This window comes from Chrysemys picta, chromosome 16, assembly GCF_011386835.1.
Source record: "Chrysemys picta bellii isolate R12L10 chromosome 16, ASM1138683v2, whole genome shotgun sequence".
Lineage (NCBI taxonomy): Eukaryota > Metazoa > Chordata > Testudines > Emydidae > Chrysemys > Chrysemys picta.
The window spans coordinates 26,798,168-26,820,013 of NC_088806.1; the positions used below are offsets into that span (position 1 = coordinate 26,798,168).

Below are 21,846 nucleotides of genomic sequence, written 5' to 3' on the forward strand. Positions count from 1 at the left end.
CCCTGTAAGAAGTGTCGAGGTCACTCTGGCTTTCTATTATTTAGGACCCAGCCTTTGCAATGCCCTGTGCCATTGACCTCTCCCTGTAAGAAGGGTGCAGGTCTCCCATTTCTAGCTTGTCTTGGGCCGCTGGCACTTGCTGGGCAAAGAGACCACCCTCTACCGAGGGAATGGAGGTCTCTCCTTTTCCGCGCTCTTGGCAATGGCCCATTGAAATGTCCCTGGCTTAAGGACCACCCTGTAAGGAGGGTTTGGGTCTCCTTCGCCATGCTTTTGGCGCCACGGGTCACTTTGACACGCCAGGCAAAAGGACTGCCCTGTAACCAGGGTGTAAGGTCTTATTCCTCTCGTTCTTAAACTAGGAGCACCTCTTTGTGCCTGTGGCTGACTGACCCCCCCTTTAAGAAGGGTTGAGGTTCTACTTCTGTTAGTCACTGTAAATTGCACTAGAATGATTTCTACTTGGCTTTTCTGGGTTCTGAAGTGAAATCTCATTTGTGTCCCATGTGTTTCCTGTTCGGGTCACATGGAACCTGGGGTGGCGAAGGGGCGGCTGTAAGGGGATGGTGGAGGCCGTGAAAAATTCAACCCTTTCTTCAAAAAAGCCAAGAAATCACCAAAGTCCAAAGTGAGCTCCCTCTAACTGGGGTGTAGGTCTTTCCCTCACTTTCCCAAGATTACACTCCCCTTTGAAAGCTAGTTACAGAAACCAGCCTCTTGAGAGAGTTAAGGGTTTGCCCTTGTAGCTACCCTGAGCCCGTGGCCTCCTCACGCTCTCAGCCAAGTCAAAGCCCGGCGTACTCTGCATCCAGCTGGCCCTGACTTCTGCTGCAAGCTCTCCTGCCTTCTGCTACGGATTGGTGCCGAAACCTAGGAATTGGGGTAATTTCAAGGAGGGGCGTGGACCATGTCCATTTAATCTGAATTGACCTTGGAATCGTGGGGTTCACTGAGCCCGCTTCACCTCTCTCTCTTTCTTTCTCTTTCTAGCAACTCAAAGGACAAAATGAAGACCACGACAGAAGAAACTGCAGGAAAAGAGAAAAAAATTCGTATATTTTTCCCTTAGTCTTTTGTGAAGTAGTGTATTAAATATCCCTATATTTTTGTTCCTCTCTTTATCTTGTGCATTGTTAATAAGCCACATGTTTTAACAAACTGTAACTATCAAATACAGAATGGTATGGTGAAGTTGTTAGAAGGCTGATATAAATCAAATTTAAAAAGGAAAGAAATAAATGGCAGTCTCAGTGTGGCTAGCTCCTTTAAATGAAGTGGGTCCAGTACCTCTGTTCCAGCACCGGTGCGTCTCATATTGACTCGATTGAGAGAGTGGGGTGGCTTTTGAGGCTAATAAATGAGTGGACGTCTGCTGTGAAAAAGGGGAACGTCCCTGGAAGAAGATGGGAGGTTGGTTGGGGAAGGACAGTTACAGGAGGGGTATGAGTCCTAGAACAAGGGCCACGCTCTAGAGAAGCAGCTCTGGGGCCTGTGTTCATGCAGAACAGAAAAGGAGAGCCAGAGCAGGGAGGCTGAGAAGGGGTAGGGGATATGTTAGCATTGCAATACAAAACCCATAGCTGGCCTAGGTCGCTGACTCAGGGTTCATGGTTTGGGCTCCAGGGTTATAAAACTGCAGTGTAGAGTTTGGGCTCAGGGCTGGAGCTCAGTTTCTGAGATCCCACAAGTGGGGTGTTCCAAAACTGAGGCTGCAGTGTGAGCGTCTACACTGCAATTTTATAACCCCACAGCTTGAGCCTGACTCAGCTGACCTGGGCCAGCCGGAGTCTTTTATTGCAGGGTAGCTGTATCCTAGGAGACCAGAGGGGGACTATCCTGATGGCCTTTCCGGGCAAAGGCTTGAAAGTCAGGAAGAAGCTGCAGAAGGACTTTGGCTGGGGTGTATTTTCTGACAATAGGACAGATGGGGACCAAAAGAAAGCCTGGGTGTGGCAGAACATGCCAGAGCTGGGATATGAGGTGTGCTGTTGGACTGTGGTTTGGCACTCTCATGGACTACATGCATTCTGTGTGGGATAAACTGACTGTGTTTGGGGCTTCCAAGGACTGTGTGTGTTATGTGGAATAATAAACTAGCCCTGAGAAGGGGTAATACTGGACACAAGAGACCACCTGGTGGAATCTTTAACGAGCATGAGAGGGGAAGCTGAGGCAGTTACCCTGACATTGTTGTGCCCACCTGCAAGGAGGCACTGGGAGGGGAGGGAGAATTGTGGCAAGCAGAACAAATGTATGATGCTAAACATTTCAATCACAACAAAACCTGTCCTCCACTATACAGCAATGGTGCTATTCCTGCATAGAACACTCTGGGCTACATCCTCCCGTCCTTACTGCAGCAAAACTCCTGTTGACTCCAAAGAGACTGTGCTTGGCTCTATTACCACTTCAGAAAAACATCACACTTCATCTGAAAACTAGAATTCTGTGTAACCACAACACATAATACAATTCTACTGTGCAGTAAAAGTGAGTGCTAGATTGGTGGGGAACTAGTTGTCTCATCATCTCATGGTATAGATCACCTCAGGGAGTTTGCTGGTTAAATCTGGCTCCTGGGTTGGTAGTAACTGAAAGCTACCAGCTGATGGTGCTATGGTGCCCTACTTGTGAGGTCTCAAGTTTTAATTCCAGCAGCAATATTCTAATTGGGCCACATCACATGTGACAAACACCTGCACTTCCATAATGTGTCCAGATCAGCAGTGCCCTCTGATGGATACTGTCCATGCCAGATATGCTATGAGGTGCAATAATATCACCAACTGGCTACAAAACCCAGGGCAGCACTCCCTAGAAGAATAAACAGGGTTCTGGGTCAAGTACTGCACTGGGGGAGATGGGCAAATCTGTGCTGCTTTTTGCTGGTGCTGGATTAATGCACAGATGCACTAGGCCCAGCCCTTAAAATTCAATTATTTAAAAACTAGATGAAAACCAGGCCCCAATTCACCATTGGCCTGCCTATAGGGTACCCACGTGCAGCAGGGACAGGTGGGTGCGAAATGCTGCCTGGCTCCCTTGGAAGCCTTTTGCTTTCACGGTGCGTCGGTGCAAATGAGAACACGCGGTGCAGGGTAACATGGGCCCCATGTTTTTAGACTAGAAATGTCTCTTACATCACCACTTTAATGTAAACTAATGTAGGAAAGTGCACTGCCCGAATTCCTGCCCCTCAGCCGCCTGGACCCGAACATTCAGCGCTTCGGGCCTAGCCTGGCTCACCCAGATTTCCCGAGTTAGTCCCAAGCGTTGCACGTGTTCCGGTCCAAGAGGTGAATGGGGCTGAATTGCTTGGCAATAGCCACCACAATACAATTAAATGTAACGTCCTTGCCAGGGCAGGGGTCGTTCCAAAGCCCCCCGGGGCATTTAATCTCCAAAAGGCCAGGTGCAGGCGGAGGCTAGTTACCTGGCAATGGGAAGGATCAGTGCACACGCTGCCTGGAAACCCGTTACAGGGTCCATGGATGTTTGCCTTGGGCTGGGCAAGGAACTGGGCAGCGAGCCAGCCTGCTTCATCCCCGCGCGGCCGGGCTGGCAGCGGAGCTCCCCGGCGGGGCTGGGCCGAGCCGAGCGCGCAAACACCCACCCCACCCGCTCGGGCCAGGCCGCGGCGGCGGCTCTCGGGATCCATGGAGACGGCGCGGGGCTCCGCGGCCTCCCTCCCGCCGGCCGGACTGTTGGTCTTCGCCGGCTCCGCCGAGCGCGACGTGGCCTTTGCCAAAGCCTTCTGGAACTCGGTGACCCTGCAGCCCCCGCTGGAGTCCCGCCTGGGCCCCGGGGGGCCGCGGCCTCGAGAGACCCGTGAGAGACCCCCCTGCATCCCGCCCCCAGACCTGGGCGGGAGACACCCCCGCACTCCCCCCCTTCTCCCCCTAGCAGTGGGGGGGGGAGACACCCCCCCCGCACTCTCCCTTCTCCCCCCAGACCTGGGCGGGAGACACCCCCGCACTCCCCCTCTTCTCCCCCTAGCAGTGGGGGGGGACGACACACCCCGCATCCCCCTTCTCCCCCCAGACCTGGGCGGGAGACACCCCCGCACTCCCCCCCCCTAGCACTGGGGGGGAGACACCCCCCCGCATTCCCCCGTCTCCTCCCAGCACTGGGGGGGGGGAAGACACCCCCACCGCACTCCCCCTTTTCCTCCCAGCAGTGGGGGGGAGACACCACCCCGCACTCTCCTGTCTCCTCCCAGTACTGGGGGGGGGGAGACACCCCCCCACATACCTCCCTTCTTCTTCCAGCACTGGTGGGGGAGACACACCCCGCATTCCCCCTTCTCCTCCCAGCACTGGGGAGGAGACATCCCCCCCCCCTGCATTCCCCCTTCTCCTCCCAGCACGGGGGGGGAAGACACCCCCACCGCACTCCCCCCTTCTCCCTCCAGCACTGGGGGGAGACACCCCCTCTTGCACTCTCCCCTTCTTCTCACAGCGCTGGGGGGGGAGACACCACTCCCCCGCACTCCCCCCTTCTTCTCACAGCGCTGGGGGGGAGACACCACTCCCCCGCACTCCCCCCTTCTCCTCCCAGCGCTGGGGGGGAAGACACCACTCCCCCACATTCCTCCTTTCTCCCTCCAGCACTGGGGGGGACACACACCACTCCCCTGCATTCCCCTCCTCTCCCCCCAGAATTGGGGTGTGTGTGAGTGATCCTCATGTCTTTCCCCTTGCCCCCTATCATGTAGGGGTGACCCCCATTCCTCCCCAGTAGTGGGGGGTGACTCCAGGTTATGACTGTTTATTTCCTGTCTCCCCAGGGCTGCCTTGAGAGCCCCCAGCCTCTGCTCCAAAAGCCAGTTGTAATTTAGTTATGCCCTCCCACCTCCCACGTGCCCTACCTTTATCCGTGGGATGACCCTATTAAAAAACCCTCCTGTGCAGGTGTACCCCAAAAACCCAAATCCCCTCTCTCAGCCTGCATGTATGGGGCATGTGTGATTCGCTTTTGCTTCACAGTCACTGGAGAATCGAGGTGCTGGGCTCAGCCAAGGTTTAAACTAGTGTTTAATTGTATACAGATGAGCAGCCCCATTCAAGTCAATACTTGCATGATTAAGGTTAAGCATGGGTGTAGGTGTTGGCAGGATCAGGACCCTGCTTCGGTTACTGGAGGAGTTTGAAACACTGTAAGTCATGTTTTGGGGTGTTTTTGAAAAGTTGCTTATGGACAGGTGCAGACTCCAGTGTGGACATTTGCATTTTGGTTTAAGATGGGTGTATTTTGGTTTAGATAAACATGTTCCTGATTGTCTTGAGCTAAACTGAACTGAAATCAGTGTCTGCATGGCCTTTTCCAGTGCTTTAACTAAACTTGTTTAACATCACCCCTGTATTTAAACCGTGTCATGCTGTGTGTCAACAAGGCTAAAGTGATATTTTATTTCTTCTTTATGTGGTTTTTGGTTTTTTAGAGAGAAATATTGCTTTCCAGATTCCACCAGGCAATAACCGTGAGTATAAAATAACAAGTGCTCTTGTGTTGCTAAACCCTTGACACCTTGGGGGGTGGGGTTGTGTGTGTGTGTGGCTTTTGGGGTTTTTGTGGGGGTGGGAATTGAGCCAGGAAGTGTCTTTATAAGGGCTGAGTCACAGGACACTGCCCTCTCCCCCAATTAATGGCAAGAGTAAGATGGTCCTGTGGTTAGAGTGCTATCCTAGGACTTCAGAGACCTGGGTTCAGTTTCCTACTCTGCCACAGACATCTTGTGTGACCTTGGGCAAGTCCTTTTATCTCACTGTGCCTTAGTTTCCCATCTGTAACCTGGGGATAATAACACTGCCCTACCTCACAAGGGTGTTGTGAGGATACTATGTTAAGGACCATGAGGTACTCAGGTAATGGGGGTCAGATATCTATCCCAGAAGTCTTACAAAGAGCCTGGTAGCCAGACATTATAGCCTGGTCCTGTGAACACTTTCACAATTTTATGAGTAATTGTGGTGAAAGCAATGGGGCTACTTGTGTGCTTAGAGGTAAGCCTATGCTTGTTTCAGGATGGTGGCCATAAGCCCCACGTTTTCAGTTTCCAAAATGTGAAACCAAAGGAAACTTAACCAGGTCTGTGAATTAGTTCACAGTTCTGCAATGATGCCTGTCATTTCTATTGTTACTGGTCATACTGCATTTCCGTATCATGTGCCATTTGTATAGGTCTTAGTGCTAGCTATTCTGAATCATTATTCAAAAGCTTGTCTAGCACTAATTTTCTTTGACTCTTTTTTATTTTATTTAGAGAGTGAACAGATAATCTTGGAAGCTCACAAAGCTCAGAAAGCTGAAGAAAAAGAAAAATATCTTCAGAAGGTAAGATCTACTGAATAAAAGATTCTGGGGGGTGCCTATTGCAAATTTTTAAAATTTGTATATATGTTGAAATACATGATTGTGCATAATACATAATGTGCAAGCAGAATAAAGTCTAGGCTGGTTATTTATTTTTATATATCTACACACACACACACACTCACTGCTTTAATAGGGCCAATTTACAAACCTGAAAACAATTCTGAGCCAAATAAACTGAGAGCCTCTGAGTACCTTTCCCCAACCTGAAGAAGAGCTCTGTGTAGCTCAAAAGCTTGTCTCTTTAGTCAACAGAAGCTGCCAAGCTGGTCCTCACCCACCTTGTCTCTCTAATCTGAGTATAAGATGAGAAAATGGGTGGCTACAGTCAAACAGATGGGAGAGTTCAAAGAAACCATGAGACAATATTGGTTAGTGTCATAGGCAGTGGTCTTAAAGTAGAGCAAGTGCAGTGGTGTTTGCATGTTCAGCGCCTTAAGGCATGTCTACACTGTCCTGCAGTTCACACTGGGAGTGTGTAAATAGCAATGCACACCAGTGTGCTGTGCTGCAACTCCCTCATGTGGATGCTGCAGGTGTGAATGTAAAAGTCCCAAGTTCGCACTAATGGCAGAACTACGTTAGTGCAAACTCAGGACCTTTAAGTCTGTGCTTTCAGCATCCACACGAGGGAGTTACAGCACAGTGCTTTGGTGTGCACTGCTGTTTGCTCCCCCTAAGTCTGACCTGCAGTACAGTGTAGCCTTGCCCTTAGTGTCTTGTATCTACAAGAAGACTCTTGTTGGAGAAACAGCTTTAAGCAACTTGGGTAATAAACTGCAGTGGAATGTTCTGATGATTTCCCAAAATGGTTGTTCTTCAGTTAGTTCCGATAGGCTAAGTAAGGCACGCTCATCACTAGGGCCACTGGGGGTCGGTGTTAAATCCCCAGGCAGTGGTCATAGCACTCCAGTTACTAGCTAGCTTCACATCAGCCTACAGTTAACTTCTAGACCAGAGGGAAAACACGAAGATACTTTTAGTGACAATGTAGGGCTTATCCCCTCTGCTCTGATAAAAGCTTGAGGTGAAAGATAGGTGAAGCAATTGTGTTCATCCCAACCAAACTAATTTCATGTGTGCATGAGGATGGAGTACTGCGGAAAAGGGGCGGGGGGGGGTCATAGTGGATCACAAGCTAAATGAGTCAACAGTGTAAAATTGAAGAAGAAGAAAAAAAAGCGCAAACCTAGTTCTGGGATATATTAGCAGGAGTGTTGTAAGCAAGACACAAGAAGTGACTCTTGTGCTCTACTCTGCACTGATTAGGCCTCAACTAGAGTATTGTGTCCAGTTCTGGGTGCCACATTTCAGGAAAGATGTGGGCCAAATGGAGAAAGTCCAGAGAAGAGCAACAAAAAATGATTAAAGGTCTAGAAAACATGAGCTACGAAAGAAGATTTAAAAAATTGGGTTTGTTTAGTCTGGAGAAGAGAAGACTGAGGGGGTACGTGATAACAGTTTTCAAGTACAGAAAGGGTTGTTAGAAGGAGGAGGGAGGAAAAAATTGTTCTCATTAACCTCTAAGGATAGGACAAGAGGCAATGGGCTTAAATTGCAGCAAGGGTGGTTTAGGTTGACATTAGGAACAACTTCTTAACTGTCAGGTTAGTTAAGCATTGAAATAAGTTGCCTAAGGAGGTTATGGAATCTCAGTCATTGGAGATTTTTAAGAGCAGGTTGGACAGACACATGTCAGGAATAGTCTAGATAATGGTCCTGCATTGAGTGCAGGGGACTGGACTAGAAGACCTCTCAAGGTCCCTTCCTGTCCTATGATTGTATGAAAGAAACCCTATGGCATCCTGAAGAGCGGTTTCTCTTCCTGTATATGTTGGGACATAGTGTTGCACAGTTACATTAGATAGATATGGTTTGAGGTCCATTTGCTTTTTAGTAGTGCCTCTTTCAAAGGCTTTTTATCAGGTTATGTCTTTAACGAAGGAATTGGGATAATGAAATTGCATTTTAAATCTGGAGGACAGCTAGTACTTTTATTAAAAACATAAAATTGAAAATAATAAAGGAACTCTAAACAGCAGAAAGTGGGAGTCTCTGTTTATCTGATTGAAAAAGGAGCTAATTATCTTGCTACAGCAAAACCATAATTTCAATAAGGACTTATTGAGTTTTTTGTAATATTAACATCAAACATTTAAATCCTTGTGGCTGAAGTTGACTTAAGAAAAAAGCATAAATTGCGAAGTTGGAGTGCATTTATAAATTTATTAATATAATTTATGAAAACTGTTACAAGTTTGCTTTAACATTCTGCTTGTATTTTTTTTAAGAAAATGTTGTTCATTTGACCAAAGTTACTCACATATTTGTTTGCAGGGTTGGGGCCATTAATCACTCCCTCAGAACTGCAAGAATAAATATGAAAGACTGTAATGGTTTCTCATGCAATGTGCATCTACAGACTGCATTCACTATTGAAATTTTTGAACCAAAACTTTTATTGGCCAAAAAAAAAAAGTGCAGATTCAGGTTATCTGAAACATTTTTGTGAATTTGTGTTGAATTTGCCAGATGGCTTGTTTGTTTTTCAGCTTTCAAAAAAAAATTAGAAAAAAGTCACATCTGTCTTGATTGTGTTCCGTTCTTCCAAACAACTTTTTGTTTTGAAATTTCCTTCCATTTAATTTTAAAAATGGAAAACTTAAAAATAAGGTCAAAATCTAAACCAAATGTTTCATTCAATCCAAAACCAAGGTTTTTGACTCTTAAGTTTGCTAACAATTTCAGAAATATTCATTTTTGGATGGATCTGATTTCCCCTGCCCCCCCCCCCCCCTCCACACACACACACTTTGGAATTACCAGGAAACATTTGCACAGCTCTAATGCAGACCCCTCTTTGTTTGATGAATTTTGACTCTCGGACCATAATGGCTCCTTTGATTGTATTGTCCCTAATCAGGTAGGAGGTTTTGAGACATGCTGTGTGCTGTTCATGTGCTGACGTACATGTGTATGGTTAAAACTTCTTAATAAAGGAAAGAAGCTAATGTGCATTTCAATTTTTTATTTCGTATTCTGGACTAATTTCATGACAAACAAAGTCTATTTGCTGGTTGTTTTAAATGACAAAAGTAACATTTTGAAGAATTGGATATAAGTTTTGTAGCTTTTTTTTTTAATTTAAAAAAACACTTCATCCATGAGACTGTTCAATAATAGAATTTATTGTTTAAAAGATCATATATTTAGAAAAAAGCTTGTTTGGCTGATTGTGAGCTCCTTGGAGCGTGGACTGTTTTTTATTGTGTGTTTGTACAGCACCCAGCACAATGGGGCCTTGTTTGCATTTAGGCCCTTTAGGTCCTAAATGGAATACAAATAATTATGATGCTTAAAATCTTCAATTTTTTTAATCAGTTCAAATAACCTTTTCTGAATTTAGGAAGACACTAGGATTTACACAATTCAGTCTTGTTAGCTCACCTACTGTACTTGAAAAGTATCCAGACACCTGTCACGCTTCTCTCTGTCTCTCTCTCACACATATAATGACTGACACCCCGTTGTACTTTTGCTTTCTAGATAATGAAGTATTCAATAGAAGTAAACTTTTGTTTGCATTTACCAACATTACAGATGGTAAATTACTACTGCATATGTTCACTACGGATCCAATTAATCAGAATCTAGCTCAAACGCAAATAACATTCAATATTGTGATAAGGTTGCTAGCCTTACTCTGTAATTACAGGATATTTTCCTTATTTTAGTAAAATGTTTGGGGTGCGTTTTTTGGAAAAGCTTATATGTTAGGCCTGGGAAGCAGGCCAGATTTAAGCAATCAGCAGTAGGTGTGTAAAGGTGCTGAGGTCTGCAGCTCTTTCTTGCAACTCAGCAATCCTCCTCTTTCCAGTGAATAACTCTGTAATGCATTTAATCTATTAGCATGCGTTAGGCTTACTTTTTGGAAATTGGATTAACAGGGCAGTAGTCCTTTTCAGTGAATATTCAGTTGATTTTCTAAAAATTCTGCAACTAGATTAAATCAAGGTTGTGCAGCTTTGCACATCCTACAGTTGTAGGTGCAGTTGAGAAATGTTAATGAGCAAATTATACAACCGCAAGACAGAGTACAAGCCTCCAGTAAATCCAGGGATATGATAGTTAATGCATTAAACAGAATAAGACTACCATTTAAATTATTAGACAGAAGTAAAATTTTCTTTTAAATCCACCTGGTAGCTCTTGAGTTGGATGTAATGTTCTTTCTGTGTGGGAAGGCGTCCCATTGGAAGAATAAAATATGGAAGGTGAGATCTGCTATGCAGATCTGAGAAGATACATTATACCTTACTTAGGGAAAAATTAAGAATTGTCAAAAAAGCATCAAGTCAAGATATAACTATTACACTGTAATTTCACAAACTCACAGTGAAATGCATTCATTGAGAAAGGTTGTTTTAATTAGCCAGTTAATTTTAATGAAACTGGAGTAATGTGCACAGAAACATAGCTGGTATCATTTTTTTTAATACATTCCTTGCACTGGACTAGTATGTAATTCATTTATTCCTACAGTGTTTGTAGATTATTACCCAATTACCTAAGAAATTACAAGCACTGCAGGTCCAAGGGAGTCAATCTAAGTGTGCCTAACATCAGGTAACCTAGCCTGTCTGAATATATTCAGACATATTGATATGCAATGCTTTTTAGTCTGGTCACTTCCTCTCCTTCAATATTGGTCTCAGACTGCTGTCTTCCACCTCATCTCTGAGTTAGTGCTGTAGATCTGCACATTACCATTGCATAATTTAATAGTGCTGTAGATCACATCAGTAATTTATTCACCTAGAGTACAGAGCAGCATGGCTGGCTAACACATTGAAGGTCACTTGAGGGACTGGAAGAGACTTTCACAAGGTGGAGTTAATGAAGTGTTGGAATGCTGCCCTCCTTCCAGTTGGCATTAGTGATTGGTTTGGTAGTCAAACCTAGGCCTGGTTGTGACAAGGTTCAGAGGCCCAGCACATAATGGGATTACAAGGAGAGCCAAGGTTCCCTAGTTATCACGTGGATCATCTGGGTTACTAAAGCAAAGGAGAAACTGCAGCAACCAGTTTTCTGTAAAGGCTGGGGCAGCCACCACTCACCTTCTTTTCTTTTATCTCTCTCTCTTCCCCCCCCCCCCCCATCTTCCATGTGATAGCTCAGAACTGAGCTCTCCGTGTAACCTGTACACACTGGGACATTGTGCCTTGTCCCAGAATGTTCAGGTTTGACTGTCAGACTTCAACAGAGTTGGCTTACTCTTGTTTTTAATATTCTTTGTGTTCATAAAGCCACCCATGGAGAAAGCGAATTGCACTCAACTAGCATCTGGGGTTTTCTTTCACCTTCCCTGGCTGATGTATATCAATACAATCCCTTTTTTGTATACTGAGGTATAGATTTGGCCCTCTTTTTTACAGCCTCACATATTTTGCTTTCCTTTCTAGTAAAGGAAAATAAATAGTAAAATGTAAGTTCAGACTCCAGAATAATGTCTAGGTGTTATATTGGGGCAGCCATACCCCAAAATGGACTAGTTCTAGTCTTGGATCTCTTGCTACCTGCTGTATTTTTAAAAAGAACTGTTGTATAACTCAATGGTAACGTTTTTGGCTAGGTTTAAAGTTGGTTAAAATTTGAAGTGGTTTGTTGAACAAGTGACTCTTTTTAAGGGCTGAAAATTACATGAGCAGAAAGCTCAAATTCTGCAGAGGAAATTGTGGTCAGACAAAAGAATCCGAGCTGGCTTCAGGAGTTTTCTTTTGGTAGCTGGGTATTAATATACTGGCAGAGGTTATTGCTCTGTCTTCATTGCAGTTACCCCTGGCTTTTACTTGGGTGTTGCTCCCTAACCCGTACTGGCCGCAGAAAACAACCCTTTTGCCCAAGTTTAGAGGTGCTTTTAAACCCAAACTAGTTGGCCCGGGTGGGGCTGTGGGTTAAAACCCAGATGCTACTCTCACTTGGGCTGGTAACCCAACAACTTGGCAGTGGGGACGCAGACTAAAGCACTCTTGTGCTGATAGTCCTTCAGTGCTTTCCCACGATTTCCCCCGTGTGCCCAGAAGGACAAACAAGTTCTACCACACCTAACTGGGAAAAATCCGAGTGGCTCGGCTCACTACAGCACAAAGAGCCATAGATACGCCCCCCAGAAGTCATAGTGATAGGCACAGGGGAGCACAGCACCGGTATCTTGGGTAGGGCTTTGCAGTGTGGCTGCTCATGCCTGGGCTAGGCTAACTAAGGGTGATCGGCCCCTGGGTTACCTTTGCAGTGAAGATGTACCCTAAATGATTCTTCAAGGAATGTTGAGCATCCTCTTCCCTCTCTTGGCAGGAATCCCTTGTCTCCTTTCACTTCCCTGTGATAGGTGCTAACATATTCTTGTGTTTAAACCCTAAATCAATATTGAGCATCTTGGTTTTGCTGGTTAAACATTTCCAGTGCTGCTTAATCCTATTTCTCCTTGCCCTGCCCCAATAGCTAGATCTTCTACTTCGTTTTTTTTCCTGAAAAATGCCTTGCTCTGTCTAGCATTGGCTGCTTGGATAACAGAGAGCAGATTTCTGATTCATTGTGCTTTTACTAGTGATTAGACACAGTACAGGAAATGTTGGTCTGTTTAATATTCAGATACTTACAATTCCCTGTGAGTCTCAGCTGGTATTGAAAGAAACGGGGAATGACGTGGGCACTGAATAAAGAGGTTTTCAAATCAGATTTTACTTCCTTAGTTTTGTACACGTTAGGTTTTAACCCAAAAGGAGTTATGAAATGAGAACTCTTTGCTGTTTGTCACAATCTGTAATTTGTTCTTCTCTGGCATTGATGGTGGAGATTTCCCAGAATACTTATTGGAATGTCTGTTTCATAACAAATTGCTAGGAATGTCTCAGCAGTGTTTAAGATGCCTTTTACCCAGCTTAAACAATTCCTACTCTTCTCTTCCACACACACACCCCGCCACCTCTGTAGCTTGAAAGTCTGTTCTTCATTTTCAGCAAGCAAAAGTCCAATAGCATTTGATTACTGCATGTTAGAAGTATTTTGATTTATGTGGGTGCCTGGAAACCCAAGTATTAAACTGGTCTGAGTAGAAATTGTTGCACTGTTCATCATGAAATCGTTCTACTTCTGCAGCTGGTATTTTAGAGAGAAAATGGTTTTAACAAGTTCTGGGACATGAACTTATCTTTTTACAGTTCTGAAGAACCAAGACTGTTAATGAAAAATAAGCAAAAAGTATTGCATGTTTCACTATTCTGGATGAAATCATGGGCCCATGGAAGTCACTGGGAGATTTACCTTGACATCAGTGGAGCCAGGATTTCACCCTTTGACTTCTTAAAACACTTCCATGGAGTGGGAGAGAATTGCTTGCACCAAAGAAGTATTGTGACAATAAAAGATGTCTTCTGCCTTGGAATGTGATCTTTTCACATCTTTCAAGCAAGTTTGTTATGGGTTATTTTGGATGGAGACCGAAATAATCCTTATTTTGCTGTCTTGAAGAGACACGGGGAGTATTGTTTGCTAACTTTTTGTTTGTAAATGTGTTTACTTCACCACTTGGAGTGGTTCATCCTGGTCAAGACACAGATTGCCTTCTTCAGATATCCCTACATCATTCTAGGAACAGAAAACTCAGTATTTTAAGATCAGACTTTCTGGATCATGGAAAAATACTTTGTCAATCAAGCAGTTATTTCACAGTATTTCCTAATGTACTTGTTACATACTTATTCTAGTTTTCTGCTCCATTAAGAAATCAAATGTTTATTGTGAAGCTGTAAGATGTAGATGAGTATAAATTAATTTCTCTGGACTTAAAATGGTAAACATGTTTTCTCTCAGGCCAAGAGGAGGGATGAAATACTTGCTTTACTGAGGAAACAAAGAGAGAGAGGATCACAGTAAGGCTGCTTATTTTTCATATTCATCTTTAACATGTCGATCTCAAGAGCAGTCCTTCTTTGGAACTTCTTAAAATACAACATGTACCAGGAAACAACATGCTCTGGTGAGGGGATACTGATATAATTAGAGGTTATCTAGTCTGAGAATAGTCTTGGAAAACAGGTGTACTTCAGTACGAATGTTAACAAACTTTGGGAAAAGGAAGTAAAATATGTCCACTTCCCCTTATAATCCAAAAGACAGTGAGGAAAAGGAAATTGGTACAGCTTATATAAGTGGTCAAGGGGTTAATTGGCCAGATCTTGGGGCTGGGGTTAATTTTTGTAGGACTATATTTTTTCTGCGCAGGTTCTTGTTTGTTTTTTTGAGGCATCATGGTAGAAGAGGGTCTTCGAGATGGATTTAAATGTGCCTTTGCTCAGGAGGGATGTTTCGTGCCTTAGGGACAGTAGGGAAGAAGGTATGGAGATGTTTGTGAGAGAAGCAGACAGTGTTGAGGTTCGCATTGCTCACAGGGAGGTGATAGGAAAAGAGACAAGGATGGATAAGTGCTAAGCCTAAGAGGCCTGGAAAAGATCTTGGATTTGGGAGGCAGAATCCAGGGGAGGTGATATTGAAGGGGGTGATATTGTCAGGTCAATGGGCAAGGAAGATGATCTTAGCAGCTGCATTTTGTTATAGCTGTTTGGCTACTAACAATAGAACTGAAATTAAATGTAAAACAAAGATAAAATACAATGTTCAACTTAAACAAGGATGAGTAACAGAAGCCACACTTCAGTCTGTTTTAATACAACCACATTTCACAGAAGTAGTTACATTTCTCAATTAATTTAGCTAGATGAATCTTTACAGACTGTCAGTCTTATTTTTAATTAACTTTATTTTTCATCATCTGTTGGCTTTCCCACTATAACACCCTATTACCAGAGATTTATACAAGAACCATAAAACTGACTATAGTTTTGGCATATGTTATCACGCTAGGATCCTTTTTATAAACTAATTTTTTGAGGGTGGGAAATCCCTTTAGCTTTTTTCTTTTAAGTAGCATAAACTAGATTTATCGATTTGGAATGCTTTTGTGTGGATTAGCCAGATAGTTAGGAGAAACAGAAGGAACTGGAACAAGAGGGTTTTCTGTATGACTAAAGAATTCTCTTCCTACAGAGGCGATTGACGAGGTGCCAAGTAGAGATGTATGAGTTCAGAGGCTGTATAAGACCAAAACTACTTCTGCTGAAGAGCCATGCATCCTGATTGTTAAATACAGTGACATTCTAGCAGAGAAGAGCAAAACTGCAGATTTTAGGCAGATAAATGTAATGATTTAATGTAATGAAACAGTGACTTGGAAAGCAAGATATCCTAAAAGACTTTCATAGATGAAATCTCCATCTTAGGAGTAAAATGGTCTTAAGAGCCAAAAGGGTCCTTTTTCTTCTCTCATTTATTTCAGGATTGTAAAGTGGTTCAAAGGAAGCACTTCCTTTTCACAAAGTTCATTAAAATCCAGGATAATGCATATCTGTTTTACAAGACAGTTTCCAAATTCAGTCCGTTAAAACTAAGCTTGGTACAAGGGACTGATCAAAGTGATATTTCATACATATAAGAGCTGAATTGCTACAAGTATGTATCAGAAGGCGACTATTAATGAGGATCTCTTCATCTACTGCTTTTTGCTTTGTTTTATATGAATAAATTATATATGCTAGAATACTCTGACTAGCTATGGCAGTAATTTACAAAAGCATCTGATCTGCCTGTTGATATTATATTTCTGTGATTGCTGATTCTGAAAGGCTGCATTATACAATCTAAATTTAGAATGAATGAAAACAAATTCTAAATAATATCTTTCTTTATTTCTTAGAAAGAACAGATTTCTTGTCTGCATAAACCAAAGACCAAAACACATCAAGTAAGGTAATGTAAATGCTTATTATAAAGTTATCACTCTGTCCCAGCAATATTGCCTGATTAAAGTATTTTCCCATTATAAAGCCCTATTTTTGTGGGTTGATCCTCTGCCACAGAAATGTTCTCTGGGCCATAATGTTTTCCAATCATTTTTACTGTTTAAAAAAAAAGATAATCAGATTTGCCTTACACATGTACCCAGAATCAGAGGCTAGTGAAGAGAAAAGCCCTTTTACATTGACTAAATCAATCCTCTTTCAGCTAGTTCATAATTGCTAGTGCTTTCTCCAGCCTAGTTTTAAATACCCGTATAAAGACAGGACACGTCACTTAGCACAACTGACTCAAAAATCTTCTTTTACTTCTTATGCTCCAGCAATTTAGTAATAGAGGTGAGGAGGAGATGGAAGCTGAATTCTGAAACTAGAGCAATGGTGTGGAATTTCAAGAAAAATGTTAATATTTTACTCTAGGTACAAAAAAGTTGGTGAAATCCAAGAAAAAACATAATTTTCAAGAAAATGTTTAGATTTCTTTACCAAGTAGTGAGGGAGATCAGAGAGCATGGGCAGTAGGATGTGGGTCTTGGGGATAGGATGGATGGTTTGAGAATATATATTCTCCTTCTTGTCCAAATAAAATGGGGCAGCCATAAAACAAAACACTCTGGCAGATTTTAAAATTTGCTTGTTTCAGGCCCTCCCGATAGATCAACAATGTAGTGGATCACACAGTTTCATGGGGTGGTTGATGATACAATTATTTCCAAATCTAACTCTTAAGGCCCTGATTCTGCAAACACTTACACGTTGACTTAAATGCAACTATTTTTTGAAGCCTGATCTACACCTAAAACTTAGGTTGACCTGTAGGGTCACTCGGAGCTTTGGAAAATGTTATACCCTGAGCACTGTACTTAGATAGATGCGGCTAGTTCAATGGAAAGATTCTTCTGTTGAGCTAGTTACCACCTCTGTGAGAGGTGGGTTTCCTACATCAATGGAAAAACCCCTTTCATCGACGTAGGCGGCATCTATGCTACGGTGGCATAGCTGCAGTGCCTCAGCTGTGCTGCTGTAGCAACTGTAGTGTAGACGTATCCTGAGTAAAGTTACTCATGTGCCCAAATGTTTACGGGACTGGAAATGAAGGGCTAGATCCTACAAATGGATCTTCCTGGGGGCATCCCTGCATCATTGCAGAGCCGCATTGAAGCCTTGAAGGCTGTGTGCCCATGCAGATAGTTCAAGATCTAGCCTTAAAACTGGAGAATTTTAAGAATATTTGAAGCCTTTTGCAAGGGTGAGGGGTAAAATGCCCTAAAGAGAATTTCTGCTGCGGATAGGATACTGGATTAATGAGCTGATCCAATAGTGTGGTTCCTAAGCTTGGTGAAAGTTGTGACCAACATCATGACTGAGATTGCTGAGGATCTGATTTTCATTCTGCTGAACAGCTTTCTCTCTGGTCCTTGAATGGAATCTCCCGAGTGATGTCACTGCTCTTCTTTCCCATTGCGAGTGAGCATCTGTATAAACAAACAGGAGCCAGCAAATATCAGATAGGGAGTGGGAGATTTAATCTACTATGTGAGCAGAAGCTTAATCTTAAGGTCACATTACTGTTACTTTCAGAAACCAACAACTGAAAAAGGTTAGAAAACTCCCACAACTTACTTTTGTCAGCAGGTTTTGGTTAGAGGGGACTATCAGACAGGAACAGGAAAACGTAAAAATCTGTCTTTGTAACAGGAAATCTCATTTAATTAGATAAAAAAGCAGTTTAAACCTGACCTTGTATACAAAAGATGCTGCTAAATTAAAGATGAAATATCAGGTTCTTTTACACCATTGTGCGGTTGTTTCTTTTTTGTCCGTCCATTAATATGTTTTCACTGTATATAGAGAAATAATAATAATAATCCCTATCCACGAATCCCTATCCACTCCACAGGGCCAACATATACAATCTTAGATGCAATTTTTTTTTCTGATACATGTCCACAGCTAGCTCAACTCTACACTTGAATGTGTGAACAGTAAAAGCATTGCTTCTTGTAGTACAACACACGCTGCACCTGTGTATCCCTTTCTACAAGGGAATTTCACAGCATCAGTAAATAAGGGCTCACTTACTGATGTAGATAAAACACTTTCACTAAAAGCCCAAAGGAATTCAATTGGGAGAATTCTGAGGTCACCGTGTGTGAACACTGGAAAGCTTTCAGCCTAAAGGTACAAAGTGCAGCGCTCTTACACTGTCTCTTACCATTTCCTCCAGGCAGTCCTGTATCTATAGAGTGTATACTACTACGAGGAACCATGGGTATTTCACATTCTCACATGGCATATAATATTGGTTTGGGGACATTCTCATTGATAGTCCCTGCCCTAAGGAGTTTACAATCTTCTTTGTTCTGTTTGCATAGTGCCTAGTATGATGGGATCCTAGGCGCTATCACAGTACAAATGATAAATAATAGCAGTTGCTTATTCTCCTTTCCTGATGCCAGAAAATGTAATGTTACTCTGAAAAGCTGGTGTTCCTGTAGAACGTTCTCACATCAGCAGTTCCAAGATGCATTTTGGTCCCTGTTTGTTAGGCAGCACTCAAGCAGTTAAAGAAAATAGCTGCATGTGCTACAATGTTGTCCTTTATTTCTAAAACCCATCTTAAAAATCTCATCTTTGGAAAAGCTGACCTGGTATCTCACAATCCTTGATTCAGCAATTTCTCCCTTTTCATGAGTTTTAGATCGTTCAAATGAAAGCATTTTTCTCAGACTGCTGATTAGGGCCCACAGGAGAAAACTGAAGTTTAATTTAGCTTATTACCACATAAAACCTTTCAAAAAAACATTTGCTTTAACTCTGCCTTCAAAGAGAACATTAAGCTACTGAGTGTATTTATTTAAGCAAACTCACCCATGTGTCTGACAAAGTGGGTATTCACCCACGAAAGCTTATGCTCCAGTACGTCTGTTAGTCTATAGGGTGCCACAGGACTCTGTCGCTTTTTACAGATCCAGACTAACATGGCTACCCCTCCGATACTTGTCACCCAGAGTGGAAGCTATGGAGTCATATCATAGTCTAGATGCATACCATGGTCTAGATAATACTTGTCCTGCCATGAGTACAGGGGACTGGACTAGATGACCTCTCGTCTCTTCCAGTCCTATGATTCTATGATTGATTCTTTATTTCATTAGAATAGTTGTAAATTTAAGTCTCCTAATGCTTGTCACTGAGAAATGATCATATTGATTTCACTAACATCTTTTAAAACATTTATAGTCTTTATTGGCTGAGATGATTCCTGTTTTCAGTGATAGCTCAGATGGACAGTTGGGAAAATATCTCCTATTTCCAGGGAGCTATGCAGTGTCTAAATCCTACTCATCTTCTTTGGGCAGAATTCACTCCTTTCCTGAATCTTTCTACCTTTAGTGATATCTTTAGTGAATCTCCTTTCTCCCGCTCTGTTTGCCGCCATGCTGACCACCTCAGCTCCCATGCTGGTCTGTCTGTATTTATATAGCCTTTCACCTTCCAAGTATTTAAAAATAGAAATCAGTCTCTCTCTTCCTTCTAGCTTGTAGGGAAAATAGTTTGAATAGTTCTCCATGGGCTGCTTTTTTTTTTTTTAAATAGACTTGCTTAAATAAAAGCCTGTTGACACAAGTTATATGCTTAACTTAACTGTTTTAACTATAGCAGTACAAGCCTCCTCGTGTGGATGTAGTTGTACCAATATAAAGGTGCTTAGAGCAGTATAGCTTATTCCCATGCTGGAAGGGGATTAAGTTGTACCAATATAAGGCACCCCTCTCCTGGTATAACTGCATCCATTTAAGAATGTACTGGTCTATAATTATTTCAGTTTAAAAAACAAACAAACACTCACTCTTAACCAATATAGTTGTGCTGGTGCAAAATGTGTGACAGGTCTTATTTCTTTAGCAATTTTGTGCATGTGTTTATCTGTAGAGCTTATCAAAGGAAAGCCAAGTCAAAGAGCAAATTCAATGTAGTGTGGCCCATAGTTATTCTCTCTTGCATGAGATATTAAGGCTGGACTCTAGATAGCCTTAGTCCAGCTGTTGTGAAAGTTCTGCCTACTATGCTGTTGTTTTCTACAGGATTTGAAAATGTAACTGCATACCCAGAGTCCAAGGGTTGGATCCTCAAAAGTGCCTAACTTTTATTTAGGAGCAATCTTCCATTGACTTTCAACAGGCTTGTGCTTCAAAAGATGCATAGACTTCTGAAATTCCATCTTTAGTGTCCAAACTAATAGCTGTCTTTTCATTTGGTTCTGAAAGTTAAAATAACTGCCTGTAGGCCCCTGTCCTGCAAAGATTCATGTATATGCCTCACTTTATGCAGTGAATAATCTTATTGGGACTATGCATTGTGGGTTAAGGGAGGCCTCTGTGTTTAATCATTGCAGGACCAGGGTCATAGTAAGTAACAACTGTGTGTGACCCCCTCCCCCCAAGTGACCCTGTGGTCTAGATCAGTGGTTCTCAACCTATTTATCATTGTGGGCCACATATGCAACTCTCTGTGTTATATGGGCTGCATCCACACAATGTATATACTACCTGTAGGGCCCTGAGGACGTCACATGGACCGCAGCTGTGTGCTGATTGAGAACCACTGGTCTAGAGCTTGGCAAAATATCTGAAGCTGAAAATATTTTGAATTAAACTGAACATTGGAAGCGTTTACTCTGCAAAATTGGATAAAGAGGAAAAATGTGTGGCGGTGGCCTCAAGCAGTCAGCATAAAACCTGAAACTAAAGTACGGGAACGGCATCATGCATTTATTTACTGCAGCTGACCTGGTTTTGTTATTTCCAACAGGGCAAAGATATCTGATTCTGACATTGAGGATCAAGAAACAGTAAAAGCCCTTGAATAGTTTGGTTAAGGGCTTTGTCTCTTCACTTCAGAATGATATCCTGCTAACAGGCCTATTCAGCTTTGGAATTTAAGCCACATGCATTCCTGCTTTCATTACATTTCTAGTTCTTCCCGTTGAGGCACGGGATCCTCTGCCCGAAGTTATGGATGCACTTGATGGAGCAGCTCTTCAATCCAGCCGTAAATTTCTTTGTACTGTGTTTGGTTAAAAGTCAAAGTAATAAATGTTTAATCCAAATAAATGGATTTTTAACGGCAAATTTTGTATTTACTTTGGAAATTAATTATGCTATGTCTGTTTATGGCATCATGATTTTACAAATGCTAGTTCTGTTCTGTTTTTTTTTAACCAGCCTCATATTTTTCCTCTGTCTTGGCACTCTGCCACCAAACTAAATACAGTGAGTGATAATTGTGTATCTGATAAAATAGGGCGGCTGCATAGGGTAATTGTTTGTGAAATAAATTTACTGGCCTTGCTATCATAGAGACTATACATCTCTCTCTAAGACTTATTAGCTTTCCTAATACTAGGAAACTATAATCCTTACTGAGCTTTATTCCTGATGATTCAAAACTAGGTTCTAATTGAATTTAGTGCATAAATTCATTGAGATTGCAAACCCCTTCTATGACAGCAAAACATGTCTCTCTGAATTTTCTCCTGCTCTGCTGCAATGTTTCTTTT

General features: G+C 42.6%; 1 protein-coding gene and 1 long non-coding RNA gene across 2 annotated transcripts; both read left to right on the forward strand.

Annotated features, from left to right (window-relative positions):
- Positions 1–31: 31 nt before the first annotated feature.
- Positions 32–1,270, forward strand: LOC103306389 (uncharacterized). The gene is made up of 2 exons (XR_010593337.1): positions 32–882; positions 991–1,270. It is a non-coding gene; the product is annotated as an uncharacterized LOC103306389 (long non-coding RNA).
- Positions 1,271–3,394: 2,124 nt separating this feature from the next.
- On the forward strand, positions 3,395–21,654 carry HOATZ (HOATZ cilia and flagella associated protein). The gene is given in 7 exon segments (XM_005291388.4): positions 3,395–3,828; positions 5,441–5,479; positions 6,263–6,333; positions 14,245–14,287; positions 14,290–14,303; positions 16,184–16,236; positions 21,099–21,654. Coding segments are annotated over 7 exon segments (615 nt in total). The 5' UTR covers positions 3,395–3,491; the 3' UTR covers positions 21,157–21,654.
- Positions 21,655–21,846: the final 192 nt, after the last annotated feature.